The sequence below is a fragment of the Puntigrus tetrazona genome, chromosome 4 (assembly GCF_018831695.1).
Source record: "Puntigrus tetrazona isolate hp1 chromosome 4, ASM1883169v1, whole genome shotgun sequence".
Lineage (NCBI taxonomy): Eukaryota > Metazoa > Chordata > Actinopteri > Cypriniformes > Cyprinidae > Puntigrus > Puntigrus tetrazona.
In genome coordinates, this window is record NC_056702.1 from 7,214,218 (window position 1) to 7,231,560 (window position 17,343).

At 36.6% G+C, this 17,343-nt stretch overlaps 2 protein-coding genes across 5 annotated transcripts in view; both read right to left on the bottom strand.

Annotated features, from left to right (window-relative positions):
* Nucleotides 1–236: 236 nt before the first annotated feature.
* si:dkey-261e22.4 (overexpressed in colon carcinoma 1 protein homolog) lies at nucleotides 237–6,684 on the bottom strand. Of its 2 annotated transcripts, none has more exons than XM_043236379.1 (5): nucleotides 6,445–6,684; nucleotides 5,272–5,296; nucleotides 4,049–4,164; nucleotides 2,861–2,895; nucleotides 237–2,433 (listed from the first exon to the last, which is right to left on the bottom strand). In XM_043236379.1, exons 1-4 carry the CDS (start codon nucleotides 6,482–6,484, stop codon nucleotides 2,891–2,893), a joined length of 186 nt encoding a protein of 61 aa, XP_043092314.1. In that variant the 5' UTR covers nucleotides 6,485–6,684; the 3' UTR covers nucleotides 237–2,433; nucleotides 2,861–2,890. The 2 variants fall into 2 exon arrangements, with proteins under 2 accessions (XP_043092314.1, XP_043092313.1); XM_043236378.1 differs by having other exon boundaries at nucleotides 4,049–4,209.
* A 4,607-nt stretch (nucleotides 6,685–11,291) lies between these two features.
* The window catches only part of LOC122342649 (plexin-B2-like), a 92,547-nt gene continuing 86,495 nt past the window's right edge, over nucleotides 11,292–17,343 (bottom strand). For all 3 annotated transcript variants that reach the window (XM_043236618.1, XM_043236619.1, XM_043236620.1), the window contains 9 exons: nucleotides 17,192–17,292; nucleotides 16,555–16,639; nucleotides 16,156–16,307; nucleotides 15,880–16,040; nucleotides 14,109–14,256; nucleotides 13,946–14,010; nucleotides 13,786–13,861; nucleotides 13,316–13,390; nucleotides 11,292–13,221 (listed from right to left, as the gene is read on the bottom strand). In XM_043236618.1, coding sequence (XP_043092553.1) covers nucleotides 13,117–13,221; nucleotides 13,316–13,390; nucleotides 13,786–13,861; nucleotides 13,946–14,010; nucleotides 14,109–14,256; nucleotides 15,880–16,040; nucleotides 16,156–16,307; nucleotides 16,555–16,639; nucleotides 17,192–17,292 — 968 coding nt within the window. In that variant the 3' untranslated portion in view covers nucleotides 11,292–13,116. The remainder of the gene's footprint in view (nucleotides 13,222–13,315; nucleotides 13,391–13,785; nucleotides 13,862–13,945; nucleotides 14,011–14,108; nucleotides 14,257–15,879; nucleotides 16,041–16,155; nucleotides 16,308–16,554; nucleotides 16,640–17,191; nucleotides 17,293–17,343) is intronic.

Consider the following 17,343-nt stretch of genomic DNA (forward strand, 5'->3'; position numbering starts at 1 on the left):
CTGAACCCAGTCACTTGTGTGTGAAAGACTGAGACAAATAGGGCAATGTTATTACCCAATAATAACTCAGAATTACATTGATTTAACTTTTATTAACATCGTGTGGAAATTAAAGACGTTTTGAGATGACAGTATTATGTGAATAATATGCACTGAACTAATATATATATATATATATATATATATATATATATATATATATATATATATATATATATATATATTTCTTTTTTTCTTTCATTGGGGTACAACTGAGTAAACTCACTGAAACAATTACACTTGACATTTTGGCATTGAACGGTCACTCCGGAGAGTAGCTGAGCGTAGCCATTAAATAATAATAATAAAAAATTTATTTTCCAGGAAACTACTGCTTTACATGTGTGGTTGCTGGTGAGAGCTGCACCTGAGAAACACGCTCCTTTTTAGAAAGTCTCGTCTGTGAAGTGTGAAAGAGCTTCCACACACTAGAGAAGGCTGTGAGAGAACCGCTGCAAAAGTACTTCATATACATGAAAAAAAATGCTTCCTTTCTTTGTCTAGAAATAGGGAAAGAGGTTCGTACATTCAGATATGCTCTTACAATTTGTTTTTTTTTCTTACAGTGTGTGTATATGTACATAAATATAAAAATTCAGGGTCAGAAAGATTTTCTTCTTTGAAATAAATCAACACTTTAATTCAATAATAAATCGACGCACTAAATTGATCAAAAAGACATTAAATAAATACATAAGATTTCTATTTCAAATGTTGTTTTTAACTGTTTCTGCCACTGAATACAAAATAAAAATAAGTTATTGCATCTTTTTATCTTAGAATGCTGACTTTATTTCTCAGAATTCAGCTGTAAACTCTCAGTTTCGAGCTATAAAGTCAGAATTGTGATTTTATATATTGGGGGGGGAAAAAGTCAGAATTGAGAGTTCACAATAACCTTTTTTTTTAATCAGAGGCAGAAATGGGCTCCCATACTTTAAACATCAAATAATAAAGTGTCACGGTTTCCAAAAAAATATTAAGCACTGTTTTCAACACTGATAATAAGAAATGTTTCTTGAGCAGCAAATCAGCATATTAGAATGACTTCTAAAGGGTCAGTTGACACCGAAGGCATAATAATTCAGCTTCGCAATCCTAAAAATAAATTACACTTTAAAATATATTACAATACAACTACTTACTGTATTTTTGATCAAATGAATGTGTCCTTGGTGAACATAAGAGACTTATTTCTTTAAAAGAAAAATCGCACTGACCCCAAATTTAAATGTAAAATATTATATTACTTAATTATTATTAATGACGTTTTAAAATCATTAAAATGAGCAGTGCGTTCTTCAAAATTCTTCCTTTTGTGTCACACAAGACAAGAAGAAGGAAAAAAAAAAAAAAAAAAAACGTATACAGGTTTGGAACAACATAACAACCACGTTTCTTTCTGGGTCTCTTTGAGGAGTGAGAAAAGCGAGTTCAAGGGAGTCGTGGGAGTTCAGCTAGAACCCTTGTCACAGTGTCGGCTCCCATCCTGCCGTCCCTCAGGAACCGCCGTCTCATTCAGCACCCGCTGTGACACAGTCTGGCTCAAGCGCTCGCTGTCTTTCTATCATTCTCTGCCTTTCTCTCCTCATCTCTTCTCCCCTGTGTCTCAGGAGTGTGAGTTCCAGCTGACCTGACGCTGAAAAGTGCGAGCGCTGGCCTACTTATACAGTCCTGGGAGTTCTCTCAGGTCAGGCGCTGCCAGCGCTCGTTTTAAGACTCGGCTCTCACTGGGTCACTCTAATTGGATTAGCGAGATGGAGGGACCTCAAACCAAATCACAAACACATAACCCTCGCTTTCACCTCCAGAAGAAGCACTTAGAGGACTCACCTGACAGACCAGCAGCAGGCTCCTTCAAAGGCACTTCTTTATGCACCTCTAACATCACACTCACAAAATGGATTTTTTCTTAAGACCAGAGAAGAGTGTCTGAAAGGATGTGGATCAGGCTGAAAGACTGAAAGAAGAAAATTACAGACGCGTGAGTGCATAACTAGTGCCTTAAGAGTCCCGTTTCCCCCTTGAAACCCACTTGACCCCCTGTGAACCTCTTATTAAATATACAGAGCAACGTCGTGAGGGAAGAGGATTGAGCTCAGAGGCCCATTTCGAGCGTCTTCGTAGCTCTGCGATCGTCAGCTGTGTGTCATTGTCCTGAGAAGCAAGGTGCTGGTAGAAGCGATGAGCGATGCTAACAAACTTAGGTTTGTCTTTGACCTCTGACCTTGTCAGCAGAACTAATTCCAGTTTGGTTTCCAGAGAGTTCAGTTAGATGATTGGCTCTCAGAGGAGTGCCTGCGAGTCCCAACGAGCCAATCAGCGATGACGAAAGTTGAGTCCTGTTGAGATTATTACGCAGCAATTTTGAGCCAAGAGTCCCTCTGGAAAGCCCTGCGAGTTAAATAAGAAGGAGAGCGTTCGATGTACACGCAAATACAGTGCGTATATGTTCAAAAAAATATTTTTCTGATCCAAAAAACAGGCCACGAAGAACCCGAGCATCCATGAAGCCTTTGCGGTCCAACATATACTATAAAAATGTATGCGTTAATTTGGGAAAGTGCTGTTTAAAATGAGTTTAGTATAATTCAAAGTGGGCTGTCAGCAGAGTTGCGCTGTTAGCTTAGCGACATGCTAATGTCAAGATCCGTTGAGTCGTGTCACACAGAGTTGCCGTCTAGTTAGGTTCCTTTAGAAGCTAGCTGCCTATGTAGGCTGCAGAGAGCTTGATTCCTTGTTTTATCGACATTGTTTTCTTTGCACAAATCTAACTGATCAATAATGATTTAACTGTGTAAGAAAGCAAAGATGGGCTTACCTTAATCAGTGCCTTCAGCTTTGAATATCATTATTCTGTAGATGAAAATATGCATTAGTTGCATAAAAACATACACATCAGTGTTTAGTATTACTTGCACACTATTATAATAGTTCCGTTTTCATTTTCATTTTATTTTTAAGTCGGAAAGTAATTTTGTTGCACCGGTTTCTCACTTTTTACTTCTATATAGCTTTATTTAGAGGTTATTTAAGTTTTATTTTTAGTAGGCTAATTTTGGTATTTCAAAGATTGTTTGATTTTATTTCCATTACTGAAAATGGTTTTTTAGCTACCTATAACAACACGGACAAAGTGTTTCCCCTCACACACACAAACCTTCAGCTTTGTTAGCACTCTTTTTGGCACTCTGCACTTTCCGTTTTCCCTGCGGAGAGATGTTTCTCCAATTAACACATCCCAGAGCCTCCAGGAACAACTCACCCAACACACACACACACACACACACACACACACACACACACACACACACACACAGTGTCTCAACTCACACTACAGTCCTAAATATAATTCATTGCTTTAATTTAAGATTTTTTTCTTAAAGAATTCTCCATGTCTCTGTTAATTCATGACATGAGACCAGAGAGAATTGAGGAAATTGGTTTCCATTGTGCGAGTAATGAGTTTCAGGAAGAGGAAGCCGATTCTTAGGAAGAGGAAGCCGATTCGAAGAAGCTTCATTCTGGCTGCATTCACACTTTCACTTCCTCTAGCCTTCTTTCTCTTTTAAAATGTGCCTTGAAGGATTAACAAGGTAAGGGGAGAAAAAAAGGTACAAAAGTCATAAGTAGGTCTGTTTTCGGCTTGGTGCCACTGTTCACTTAACGCTCAATTTAATTTAACGCTCTGTCTATTGCTATACTGACACCAATAATATCATCATGAACTATGCATACTGATTTTGTAATGTTTTGGTCTTATTTGTACAATTAATTGTAATCGCTGTTTTAATTTAACCATCATTAGGCATTTGGATTGTCTGACACTGACTGTCAGAAAAAAAGGTATTTACATTTTCTTTTATTTGCTGAAAGCTACGAAAATACCTATATTGGTTCATTTTGCTGCCTTGCGAGCACTGATCTTTGTTTTTTTTTTTAATCTTCTGGACATGCATTCGCAATGCGTCTGCTTTTAAGATACCTGTGGAAGTGCATTGTCTCTCACCTTTGTGCGTGGAGGGAGTTTGTCCGGTGGCCACGTTACTGAGGTCTGCAGGTAAGCCCACATACACTCCACCGTAGTTCCTCCTCTTCTCATCATCCACCGACGAATCGTCCTGCCTGTGGGCCCAGAACCAGAACAGAACCAAGAGATGATCCGACGGGCTGATGTAAGAGGTGAAAAACACAACTTAGAAAAGTCTGTTGCTTTATTATCCATATTACTCTGAAAAGCCAGTTAGCAACAAACCTTCAGGGTATGAATGATTGCATCTGACTGAACCAATTTTGATCATCATATCAGGCAAATTGCATGATTTTCCTACAGTGAACCTCGATTAGAAGCTCTGAGATCTCGCATTGTTGTCAAAAGAGGCTTGTGAGCATATGTCGTATGTATGTTGTATCAGTGACTGTGTGTTATTGTGTGTGTGTGTGTGTGTGTGTGTGTGTGTTTTAGTGGCAGTGAAGGCCCAGATATGTGCGCGCAAGGCTCTCTCCTGCTGTGTGGGTGCTTGTTGTTCAGATGTAGATGAGAAATAATTCCAGGAACTGTTTGGAAAATGACAGGGAGCCCACTATGTTTTTTTCTCAGAAGGCAAACTGATTGACAAGCATTTCCAAAAACTGAAGGACACTGCAAGGATTACTAGCATGCTCCCTCCCGTTTATCTTATTATTTGTCTAAGAAGTCAGAGCCTTCGGGGAAGAGATTTCTGACAAAAATCGTCACCCCAATACCGGGATAAAGTTGTTTTTTTTAGTTGTTAATACTGATTATTAACATTATCATGCATATCTTTCATTGAGTACTGGTATTTGGAATTATTACATTTTAAAATGCTCATAATCAGATTTCAGTCACTTTTTAGGGACTACATGATTACACCGTATTTATACAATAGGTAGGTATAAAACAAATTAGGCCAAAAATAATATAATTTATATAATAAGTAAACAACATCACTAAGTGCATGATGAAAACTGTAATATATATATGTATATATATATATATATATATATATATATATATATATATATATATATATATATATACACACACACACACAATATATATATATATATATATATATATATATATATATATATATATATATATATATATATATATATATATATATATATATATATATATAAGTTAAATAACTGAAGTGGCATTTCTATGAAAACTGCACAGTATATTTTTGCTGTCCTGGCAATACTCACACATCTTTGGCTGATTCAGATGGACCTGTAGAAATCAACAAACACACAAATTAGTCATGTCAAATTATGTTCCTTCCTTAGTCATTGTGAGGGAACATATATATTGCTCTCTGAAATCTGATTCACCCGCTTAACCTACATTAAAACAATCCCACAGGTAGATTTTTGTTAGAGACTTCCGTCCGGTCCGGTCAATCAAACTATGAGTCATCAATGAACACTAATGTGTGTGCGCAAGTACAGTTCTCAAAGTTAACTGACAGGTGGTTGTGTGTCTATTAATAGCATACCGTTTATGAACGGAAAAATACATATCGGCTGGCTCTCCTCAGAAACGTTCCACGACAGTCCTAACATTAGATTGCATTCTGTCCTTTGATATACATTATAACTTGAAATAAATAGAAACAACATCTGTACTGATCCAAAAAAAAAAAAAACATGAATTCCTGCAGGCACGAATCTGATTTACAATGCAAATAAAATCTCTTCATCACCCTGCGATGCTCAAAATGCTGTTCAAAATGACAGCGGTGACTCCACTAAGACCCTCACAAAGCGCTTCATATCGCTTCATGCCCGTTCCTGCCGCGGCTGCTGTTTGTTTGTGTGTGCGTACCCATGTGAGATGACTCATACTGAAGTGCTGTTCAGATTGCTGTCTAACTCTGCTGATTTTTAAAGAATGACTGGGGACAGAACGTTCACACACACACACACACACACACACACACACACTCACGTCCAGCACAGAGAGACACGTCAGTCTCGTAAGCGCTTCGCAGATCATGCAATTCCCCTCGCAGCCGTGTAAACAAACACCATTCATGAATATCATTTAGTCTGAATGGACCTCCAAGCACAAAGCACCTGACCGCACTCAAAGAAAACTCTGCAACCCTATATCTGATCCAGTTAAATCTACAAGGAGCGGGGCTGACCGAATCTACTGTAGATGTGGTGAACGATTCGGTCCTGACAGGCACTCGGATCTCTCATTCACAGCACGAGAGCAGCTGGCCAGCAGCCGCCGGTTAGTGGAGGAGAGAAAGATGACTGGATGGCTAAACTCGTATGAGCAGACATGGGCTTGTTTACAGAGCCCACAAAAACACCAACAAACAGACAGAGTCTCTCTCTCTCTAACACACACGTGAAAAGCGGCACACTCACCTGCAGCTGTGCTGGCAGAGGTGGAATTCCCACAGCCCATGCTTCAAACTTCATCAAAGTCGATCAAAGAGATGGAGAGAGGAGAGAGAGACAGCGCTGAGGGCAATGAGGAGGGAAGAAGAGACAGAGATTACTGGAATTAGGAGGGAGAAGGATGAATGGAGGGATGAGGAGAGAGTGAGGATGAGGGAAGTGTGGTCTGATGGCTCAGTCTGAATGTGTCTGATCTGCTATACTTCCTGCACTTCCCTTGATTCTCTCAGAAAGAGAGAGAGAGAGAGAGAGAGAGAGAGAGAGAGAGAGAGGAGGAGGGAAATGTAGGTGGTAAGAAGTATTCCTCCACCCTGGCAAGGTTGCCCAGGTAACAGAGATTGTGTGTGTGTGTGTGTGTGTGTGTGTGTGTGTGTGTTGAGAAAAGGGCTGATAACACTGTTGGAAGGGCAAGAATAATTACAAGAATAAAAATCCTTTTATTCAAGAATAAAAAGCGCAATTTCATATTCTCTTAAAATCAGTGGTTGCTAAAGAGGTGTCAGAACAAAAAAATAAATGTTATAATGCTAATTATTATATGAACATGCATTTTAATTTTCTAACATGATAATAATATCTATGATAATAATAATGGCTGCACTTTATTTTACTTGTAATGTAAGTTAACTACATGGGGTAGGTTTAGATTAAGGGTAGGTTCAGGGTTAGTACCTATAGTTATTATCTAGTCATTGTAATAACTATAATAAGTCATTGTATGTAGATGAGTCACAGGACTGTAAAATAAAGGGCTAGCATAATAAAAATACATTTATTTTTAATAAAACGTTTTATAAAATGATATTATTTTCAGCACATTTTTTCATATAGTAAATAATAAATACGTATAAACATAATATATATATATATATAAATGTAATAACAACCTTTTAATTTTTTTAGCATATTTTTTGCATACAATTAATATGCATATTAATATATAATGTATTAATATTTTATAAATATAACAACAACAATACAATTTTTCTCCACAATATATTTTGCATATGGCATGTTATTATGATTAGTATTAAACAATTAAAATTATAAAAGAGTGCAAAATTTAAACCAATATGTCTTTTTTTTTGCAATTTGCACATTATCCCTATTTGTCATATCATAAATATTACCATATATATATATATATATATATATATATATATATATATATATATATATATATATATATATATATATATAATAAATGGTAATGGTATATATATATATATATATATATATATATATATATATATATATAAAAATAAATTCTACAATACTTTTAAACAAGTGCAAAGGTGCTTATATATTTTCTTTTTTTCTTTGCCTCTTTAGGAACTGTCAGCGGAAAATATTTTTACTGGCGTATTCTTCACGACTACTGAAGCGATTAGTTGGTTTTAAATGACTAAGATTATCCATAATTGCAAATTCTGAATCTGAAAAATGTCTGCACCGTCAGGACAATCAGCTGTTACACATGCAGGAGCACAAAAACATAGATGGCTATATAGAAACACTGTCTTTAAGTTACAAAGGTTGAATTTCACTGATGAACACCATAACAATTACAGCAATGTAAATGGTAGACTGACAGATATAGATGGAGTGTAGCTCAAGAACACACAGTAAATGTCTCAGTATCCATGTTCTCAGCCTTTTCCCAGTTGTTTCAGCAGGCAGGTGAGGACATTGACTAATTATACATCCTGCTCTGGGCTGAAGTCGTGTACAACACAGAACAAAGAAAAAAAGACAGGACATTTAGCTGATAAAACGGCCGGAGGTTCTGACCTATGCCACAGAGCACTACTAAAAAACAGCACAAGGCGTTTATCTGTTATCTGTGTAAGATTGTTCCTGTTATCTTAGATTTGCTAAATTGTCAAAAGTGAGAGACACAAGGTCACTTATTTTATTTATTTTTTTTTTGTTCGTTTGTTTTATCTCTGTGGTGGGCGAATTTATGCGAAAAAAAAAAAAAAAAAAAAAGAGTCATAATTAAACTTTTTATTTTTTTTCCCTTATCCCATGGTAGTAACATATTTACCTGATTTGGTACGAACAGCAGCTAATGATTAAATCCACCCTGAGACTTGTACTCGTACAGAAATGCTCTTGCAACGGAAGCCTATGGGGCAAATACACCGGAGGGTTACAAAAATAATGAATAATTGATTAAATATGCACATTATTAGATCTGTAAAGCTGTCTGCATCCTACTGAGGTTGATAAATTTCAGCTTCCCATTTATTTATTTTTTTCTTCTCTCTCTCTCCATGGACTCAGCCAGTAATGAGTCATACACTTGGCCTTTTCAAGCGTTCCTTCCTTACATGTAGATTAAACTCCCTGAGAAGAACGCTTAATGCGTTGGAGCCATCAGGCCTCTCCACTACTCCGAGTAGACCTCGGGCCATTCAGCGTTATTCTTAGTCACGGGAAGAAAGGGCGTTTTTTTTGTTTTCTACTTTGCCATTACAGGAGAAGTCGATGATATCGCTGGAACATAATTGATTTTTCCCTCATTTTTTTTTTGTCTAGAAAAGCAGCTATTCGGGCAGCAGAGGGCAGCATATTAGCATTGCTAGCAAGTGTTTACGGCTCAAGTGAACGGATGCCTGTAACGTGAACAGAACGCCCATCCTCAAAAAAATACCCCCTAATATATGAAAAAAAAAGAGGTTATAGACAAAAAACACTTCAAAATAGCAACAAACAACTCCACTACACACCGTCTAGTTTACTGTCCTTGGGTTTTGTCTGTTATGTTGGAGTAAACTCATATAAGTCCATGCTTGACTTGGACAGGAAGTCTTAGGACCCGAATTTATTATTTTTTTAGGACAAAATAATGTCTTTACATTGCTTAGAGCATTAAAAATTACGTGCAAAAATGGTCATAAACAGGTTCTCTCGTTATACACAATGCGTGTATAACGCATTACTAAATCTAATTTGCATATTAATGGGTTTAGGGACAACATATCAAGGAAAACAAGTGTGTACCAATGAGAGTAATAATTGACAAGATTTTCATAACATATAATATTTCATAGAATACTCAACAACCAGTTTCTTTTTGCCTTCTTAAAATTAATTAGCAGATCAAGCGCACAAAAACAAATAAACAATTAAAAAGGTTCTCATTTATTGCTCCATTCACAAACTCTGTTCAGACCGGATGTCTTCCTTGTCAACATGTAAAGAAAGAAAATGGCTTCATTTGGCACTGTTGTTGTCAGATTTACATTTAAAATCTGAGTTGCTTTTTTTATGTAATTGACATTTTGGTTAATGTTATTTGTCTTTTTAAAATATATTCTTAAATTGTATTTATCTGCCAAAGTAGCATTTCCATTTTATTTAAGCCTTTTTTTTCAGTTAACAAAAATGTTTTTAGTTGCAGTTTTAGTTGACAATAAGTTACTTGTTTACATATTCATGCTGTAATTTATTTTAGATTGGTGCATTCATTTCCTGGAAGGCACATCCAGCACATTAACATTGACAGTAATGGCTTGGACATTATACAGTACAAACCATTTACAGTCACTCCAACCTTCTGCAGCAAGTTAATGTGATGGCATCCTAATCTACACACATCACATCTACAATTTCTTCCTTTAGTATTGGTCTCTGCTTGTAAATGCACTTTTTTTAACTCAATTTATTGACCTTATCACCTCCAAATCTCATCATTTGGCCTATTAGTTGTGTATTGTGGCTTGAAATAAAAAAACAAAAACAAACCAAAAACATTTAGTGTATTGGCCAGTGAACAAACTCTGAGTGCTAGGTTACTTAAATAGCATTTAATGGACTATACGATACTAGTTTATTACGAAAGTGTTTTACCGCCCACATAACAATAAAACAACTTAAAACTAGATTGAAGCAAATTAAGAAAACAAGTCTTACTTCATGACTGAAGCCATCTAATGAAGCTCCTTATGGGACAAACATCTCTTGGTTTGGCCCTGGAGGGATTTTAGTTTTCAGACAAGGGCAATATTTGAAATTACCAACATGAGTTAACATGACAGGCTAACATTTAAAGTACCCTTATTAAGGATTTTTGTATTAAGTAACAGCCTGCCACTCATTTTTAAAGGAATCCCAAGCCGTTTCAGGTTGACGTCAAAGTGAAACATTAACATATGCCCGCCCATTCGTTGGTATTTCCGCGTTGGTCTGAATGATAATGCAAATTATTTTTTTGCCACTACGCTTCTGTTCAAAATAACGGAAACGCTGTACACAAACCAGAACAAACGCTGCTTTACAGGCGTGACGTACACGTGAATGTTCATGAGACCAATCAGACCACTCATTAGCGTCAGGCAAAGGAGGGTTTTGGTCAAAAAAATCATTGAGTGAATAGTTTGGGAGTCGTTGAGCAAGTAAGCTTAAAAAAATGCACATTATATAAGACAACGAAAATGTGTTTTTTTTTCCTCATTTAATGCATTTGGCTCATATGGCTGCATTGGGTGCTATTCTGTTGTCAGAAGTGGAAAAATACACAAGCAAGAGCACTTTTATACTTCATATCAGCACATACATTGCAACACAGTCCAACTACATTTAAGTTCCTCTGTTATTTTACTTATATTTTAATAGCTTGTAGCAATATTTTGAGATTTTTCACTTTAAATTGAAGTTCAATTTGGTAGAATTTTGCAAGCGATATTGATTTTGGTTGGTTTTTGTCATTTTAAAAGCTTGTCGTCTTGTAGTGGTTGACTCTCAAGACCAGAACCCTTCATTACCCATAATAGGGGCACTTTAAGGACACAAAAACACAGAAACGTAACTAAGGTCCCTATTGCAATTTTAATGCAGACATAATCACCACACAATTGATCATTATTACTCATATCTGTAAGGCACTACCTGGTAAAGAAAGGCAAACAAGAAGCTTTACAATAAGCCATTTACACGGTCATAGCTAGACACCACAGAAGAACTGGCAGGAAGAGCGGGAAAAAGCAGAGAAGAATATGAAATCTTGGCAGTTGGGCTATATTTACAGTTCAAAGGCATTTCCTGCTGTGTCCATCATGCTCAGGATGGGGGCGGTGCCAGCCTCTGATTGGCTGCAGTGCAACGTCGTCACCGCCTACCGAGGCAACACAAGTCACAAGTTCGTAAAGAAACGGTATAATCCTCATTACCCTTTTGTCATCAAGCGTGTGAAGTGTTTGGCACGTTCGAGTCAGAACATACAGGTAGGAAAAGCGTACCATTTACAAAAACTTACCATCAGCTGCCATACCGTTATATCTTTTTTATTCATTAATTTACACTTTAAACTAGATCATCTGATACACACAAAACAACACAAGCTTAAGATGGTTGCGAACAGCTGCGAACGATTTATTTAAACTTTGGTAAGCTCTAAAAAAAAAAAAAATAATAATAAAAAATAAAAATAAAATATATATAACTTTTTTTTTTTAAAAAAGAAAAGAATTTTAGTACCAATAAACTAAATGGAAACTCTATGATTTAATTGGCATACGAGTAGCTCTCAGTCCATACTATTGCTGTTAAGGCAAAGTCACGATCGTCCGTATTTCATCGTCACATTCAAGGAGATCCTCTACCATACGTGCGTGTTAAATATATCTCAAGAAAGGCAACCAGCAAAGCAAATCAAATATCGTCGATTTAAAAATACAAAATCATAACTGTCATAAAATAAGGCAAGCCATGTGTCGAAGTGCACGTATATAAAAGCAAAGATGGTACAAAAACAAAAACAAAAACAAAAACAAAAAAAAAAACGCAACTGCTGGATCAGACACCAAAGCAAAGGGAGATAAAAGCTTCCGTGGCCTTTGTTCTGAGTGTCTGTGTGTCATGGATCAAATGCGCTTTCGCCGTGTTTCTGAGACGCGGACGGCCGCTCGACGACTGCGGCCCGTTCTTTTGAGCTCTGGCTAAATTAGAATCTGACTTGATGACGTTTCTGTACGCAATTACCGATAAAACACACTTAAAAATACTTGGGGAGGGACAAAAGGAGCACCGGCTCGGACGTCAGCATCACAAACACCTACACAAACCGATAGCGGTACCAAAAACTGAACCGCGAGCCGATGGCGCGTCAAAGAACCCACAGGATGTGACATCATCACCGCACAGGAATGAGGGCGGCACTTAAAACACGCAGGAAAACAAAATAGTAGGCTAAAGAATAATCCATCTGCTCTGTCTAAAGTGTAAAAATATATTTACATATAACACTATTTTAATTCATCTACACAGGAAGAATATACCGAACATCTGATTATTGGCATAGCAGAACGCAAAAATAAATGCTGGGCTTTCATTGTGCAGGTGCTGATCTGAAGTACCACGGTGAGATTTCGTTCTGCTCCACTGCTATGTTCCCCTCAGGTCAGAGCGTATTCTGTTGGTCCCTCTGAATCAAAAGCTGAGAGAGTCGCGTGGAGAGGAAGGGTCCGCAATTAGTCTGTGTTCCTCCTCGCTTTATCTTTCACTCCACGGAGCGGAGGCTCCATCAACCAGAGTCCTCCACAAGGGCTGTTCCTATTTTTCGAGCCCATTAAATTGAGCTCTGTCTTGGTTTTAGTGGCACTTCCGTCTGCTTTCTTGAGTCTGGGCTCCTTGACACTAAAGATCGGTCACTTTATTCTCCAGCGCAGCGGCGATCTGCTGCAGTCTGAGGGTCAGCTGTTTGCTCTGGGCGGCAGGGTCATCCTCCAGCGACGAGATGATCTGTGGATGGCATGGAAGGGAAGGAAATTTGCACGGTTTACTTCTTGTGCTCAAGGATAAAAAGCGCAACGTAGAAATGACTCGTTACACATACCCCATCATAGTACTTGCTAGCATACTGGTAAAGCTGGTGCAATGCAACCTGGGTATTCAACTTATCTGTGTGAGACTGGAGGAAGATAAGGAGTTTAATTTTCTGTGCATAAACAAGATATAAACAACATAAAATAATAATAATAATAATAATAAAAAAAGATAAAAAGCTCATTAAATAAAATAAAAAGCATGGCAAAATATAATATTAAAAACTACTGAACAAAAATAGAAATGACAAAATTAAAAAAATTATATAAAATTACATTAAAATAAATAATAAAAAAAAACTAAATTAATAAAGCAAATACAAATTATAATCTAACAAAAAAATGAACAACAAAAATATGGAAGTTATAAATTAACAATAACAAAAAATACAAAATATAAAAATAAAAACCAACTAAAAAACAAATAGAATAAATAATAAAATACAAATTACACGAAAATAAAAATAAATAATACATTTACCCGTGAAATTTCTGCAAGGTGTGTGTTCATGTCTTGGTCACTGACTGGAACCATCTGACGGATACCTTTGTAATAACTGAAGAGCACAGAGAACCTCAGTGTTTCGTTTGTTTTTGTGATTACACACACGTATAAACTGATGAACAGAACAGAAACCTACTCATCAACCATCTTCTTGTAAGTGGAGATTTCCTTTGCATAAAGCAGTTTGTTGCTGGGGGACTCCTGTGAAGGTGAGATCAAGAGAGAGAAATGAGACAGAAAGTCGAGATAAAAAAAAAAAGATGGGATGGATTACTACGCCTTCAACTCTTGCTGCTCACCCGGGTCAGTTTGTGCTCGGTCTTGGTGCAGGCGTCCATGAAGGTCTGGGCGATGACGGACAGAGAGGCGTCCACCACTTCAGTCACATGAACGTCAAAGATGAAGTGAGGGTTTTTCAAAATGTTCACCCAGAACCGGAGAGGCAGACTGAAAAAAAACAAACAAACGCACAGAGCCACGTACATTTATTATATATAGTTTAAATCAAAATAGTTTGAAGGACAATCTTTCACTAATTTCTTCAAATGATATTATTTTGAGCACGAATGGAGGTAAAATCTAAAAACAAGGTAAAACAGTTTTTATCTGTTACATTTAGCACAAAGCACCAATCAATTTAGTCTTAATGAAGACGACCACAACAAATCCTCTACAGAATAGAAATGTCATTTTATTTTAACGAAGGCATTGTTTTTTTGTTTAAAGGAACACAATAGCTTTATCTTCAATCCTCCAGAGCTGTTTTAAATCCTTTGATCTATCGCCTGTATCAGCATCTCCTCATTCAATCACAGAAAATCATTTTTCAGAGTTTGGAGTGAGGTTTTAATATAACAACGTCCCGGCGGCCCTCATGGAAAAGGAGCTGTGAGCGATCCATACAGAGTCAATACCGGAGTCTCGTCGGCCTCGACTCAGAACAAACCCTTGAAAACAAATCAAACTCTTTTTTCGTGACTTACCCAGCAGTCACGGTTGTTTGGCAAAACAATAACGAGAGGGGTAATTTAATGGGCCGCTGATGGCAGCGCACGAGAGTGGAGACGGGAAAGAGAAGTGCGCACTTCAAGCGCGCTGATGCAGACTTCAGCTGTCAATCTCTCCGCTCATCGAACAAGACACACTGTGAATATTTTATCAGGGCTCAACAAGCCTGCATAATTGAATCTGCTAAGTTAAGAAGAGTTCGGAGCATTTCCCTTAAGAGTGTTCAAACCTCTGTTGTGCAGGACGGTTTACTATTATTGTTGTGAGAACCGAGTGGCTAGTTGTGGAGAAGCTGCGGTTAGTTTATATGCGAACAAGCACCTTTTTATAAATACATACTTACTGTAGGGCCTATAAGAATCTGTCCTAAAAGTTAGCAACTAAATCGATATGAAATTAATTCTTTAAATCACAAGAGCTCATGGGTCAAACCAGCATAATATTCAGTATCATAATTGATGATTGAAGACAAGTAAAGATATCAATCTTCATAGTATAATATAAGGTAATATAAGCATATGCAGTAAATTTACAATTAGGTACTAAAATTATTCATATATATATATATATATATATATATATATATATATATATATATATAAAATAATGATAATATATAATAATAATAATAATATACAATATAATTTTTGATTAAATATATATTTATTCGCTATTTATCTTCACAATATAATACAACATAATATTATAAATGACTATATAATAAAAGGCAGCAAATATACTTTTTAGGAAGGTTTTTAAAAGGTCTTTGCGTTTTTTCCCCCATACCATAAAATTTAAAGTAAACTTAATAAAAAAATGTAATAATATATTTATAATTCTATACAGTGATTTTTTTACCAAGGAAATATATATTTATCATATAACTATAAAATAATATAATAAAATATAATAAAGCAGAATGTTTCATAATTCACTTAATTTTATTGTATAGTAAAAAAATATATATAAATAAATAAGAGCTGACATTTCATAAAAATGATATTTTGTTAGTGAACTTTGTCTTTAAATGAGTATTTTTCATATCAGTTAAATGTTTCATACCTGTTGGTCTTCCATATGTGGATGGTCTCATCATCAACATTGTCATGTTTCTGTGCTTGTTCATCCAGGAAGTCAAAGAAATACTTGACAGCGGGAGGAACCACGGTCCCAGAACACAACACGCTGCGGAAGAAGTCATCCACAAACTGCTGCAGCGTTCCCTGTAACACAAATGCATCACTTTCTAAATTCATTTACCAACTCCGTTCATGTCTACAGTACACTGGAGCGAAGACAAACGCGTAAATGTGCGACCAAATGTTCAGTCCAACCCACCTTCATAGACAGGAGTCTGGTCAGGTAAATCTCAGTGATGGCTTTCGTCGTGGCCTTGTCTTTCATGCTTCCTCTCTTTGATTTCACTTCCTCCAGCTCATCTGCCGGTCTCACCAGGTGAAATACCTTATCGTCCTCCAGCAAAGCATTTCCTGTTCATCGCAAAACAAGCACACTTGAAGGACTGATTGCTTTTCCTGTTTGGAGAACAGCTATTTTAGACGTACTTGAGCAGCCCATTAGTTTGGGTTCATTTCTAGTTCGACGTTCGTTCAGTGCACCAGCAAATATTTGAGTCGTTTTGTTTAGGCTTTTAAGGGGGATCGATAAGAAGCAACGCACTGCTGTCATTAAAAAAACAATCGGATGAGTAGTTTAAAAGTCCAGTAAGTCACTAACTTTCTTCATGGTTGTCTTGGTTCTGGTCAAAAGACTGCTGGGTGTGCAGAACTCGGGACAAGACCAGGGTGGCACAATCCCTCACCTAATGCACACGAATAAAACATATAAACACAGAGGACATTCATTTTAATTCACCGAAAATACAACATTTACTGTATATATGCACCTCCCCAAAATAAACTAAAGCTAGTGACAGAATAAAAAAAATGAAATACGTTTTAGATCTGTGGGAACAAGTAAATTTAAACAGGCTTGTCAGTAAGATAAGATGAAAACCCAAGGTGAATTGGTTTGCATAAAACTCTAAATGTTTTCAGTTACACTTAACATTGTATTGTTTATATGAATTTCTTATTTTTTTAAATACTGAATTGACCATTCAAGTCCATAGAGTGCAAATTAATGAAATCAAACTATATACATTCAAAGCAGACTTCCAGCCACTATAAACTAACAAACAAAGAGAAAATTCAATAAATGCATTAACTGTAAGTTTCCATCAAAATCTAATTTTAAGCACAGTGAAATATTCTCTTCAAGGCAACATTAATCAACCAGAAACATAAAACGCAATAACTTTTCAATACACTGAGCGTTTCTGTGCGCATTCATGTGTGATTATGCAAGCACTCACGTTGTAATGGGCCAGTGTGTTGATTCGTTTCCACCTTCCCTCTTTCTGCGATGTCAAATCCAGATCGGACAGGATCTGCCCTGTAGAGCCAGGGCGCCACTCTGTGGATAGAAAAAGAAAAATGACTTTTAACACAACAAACTTGGCACGTT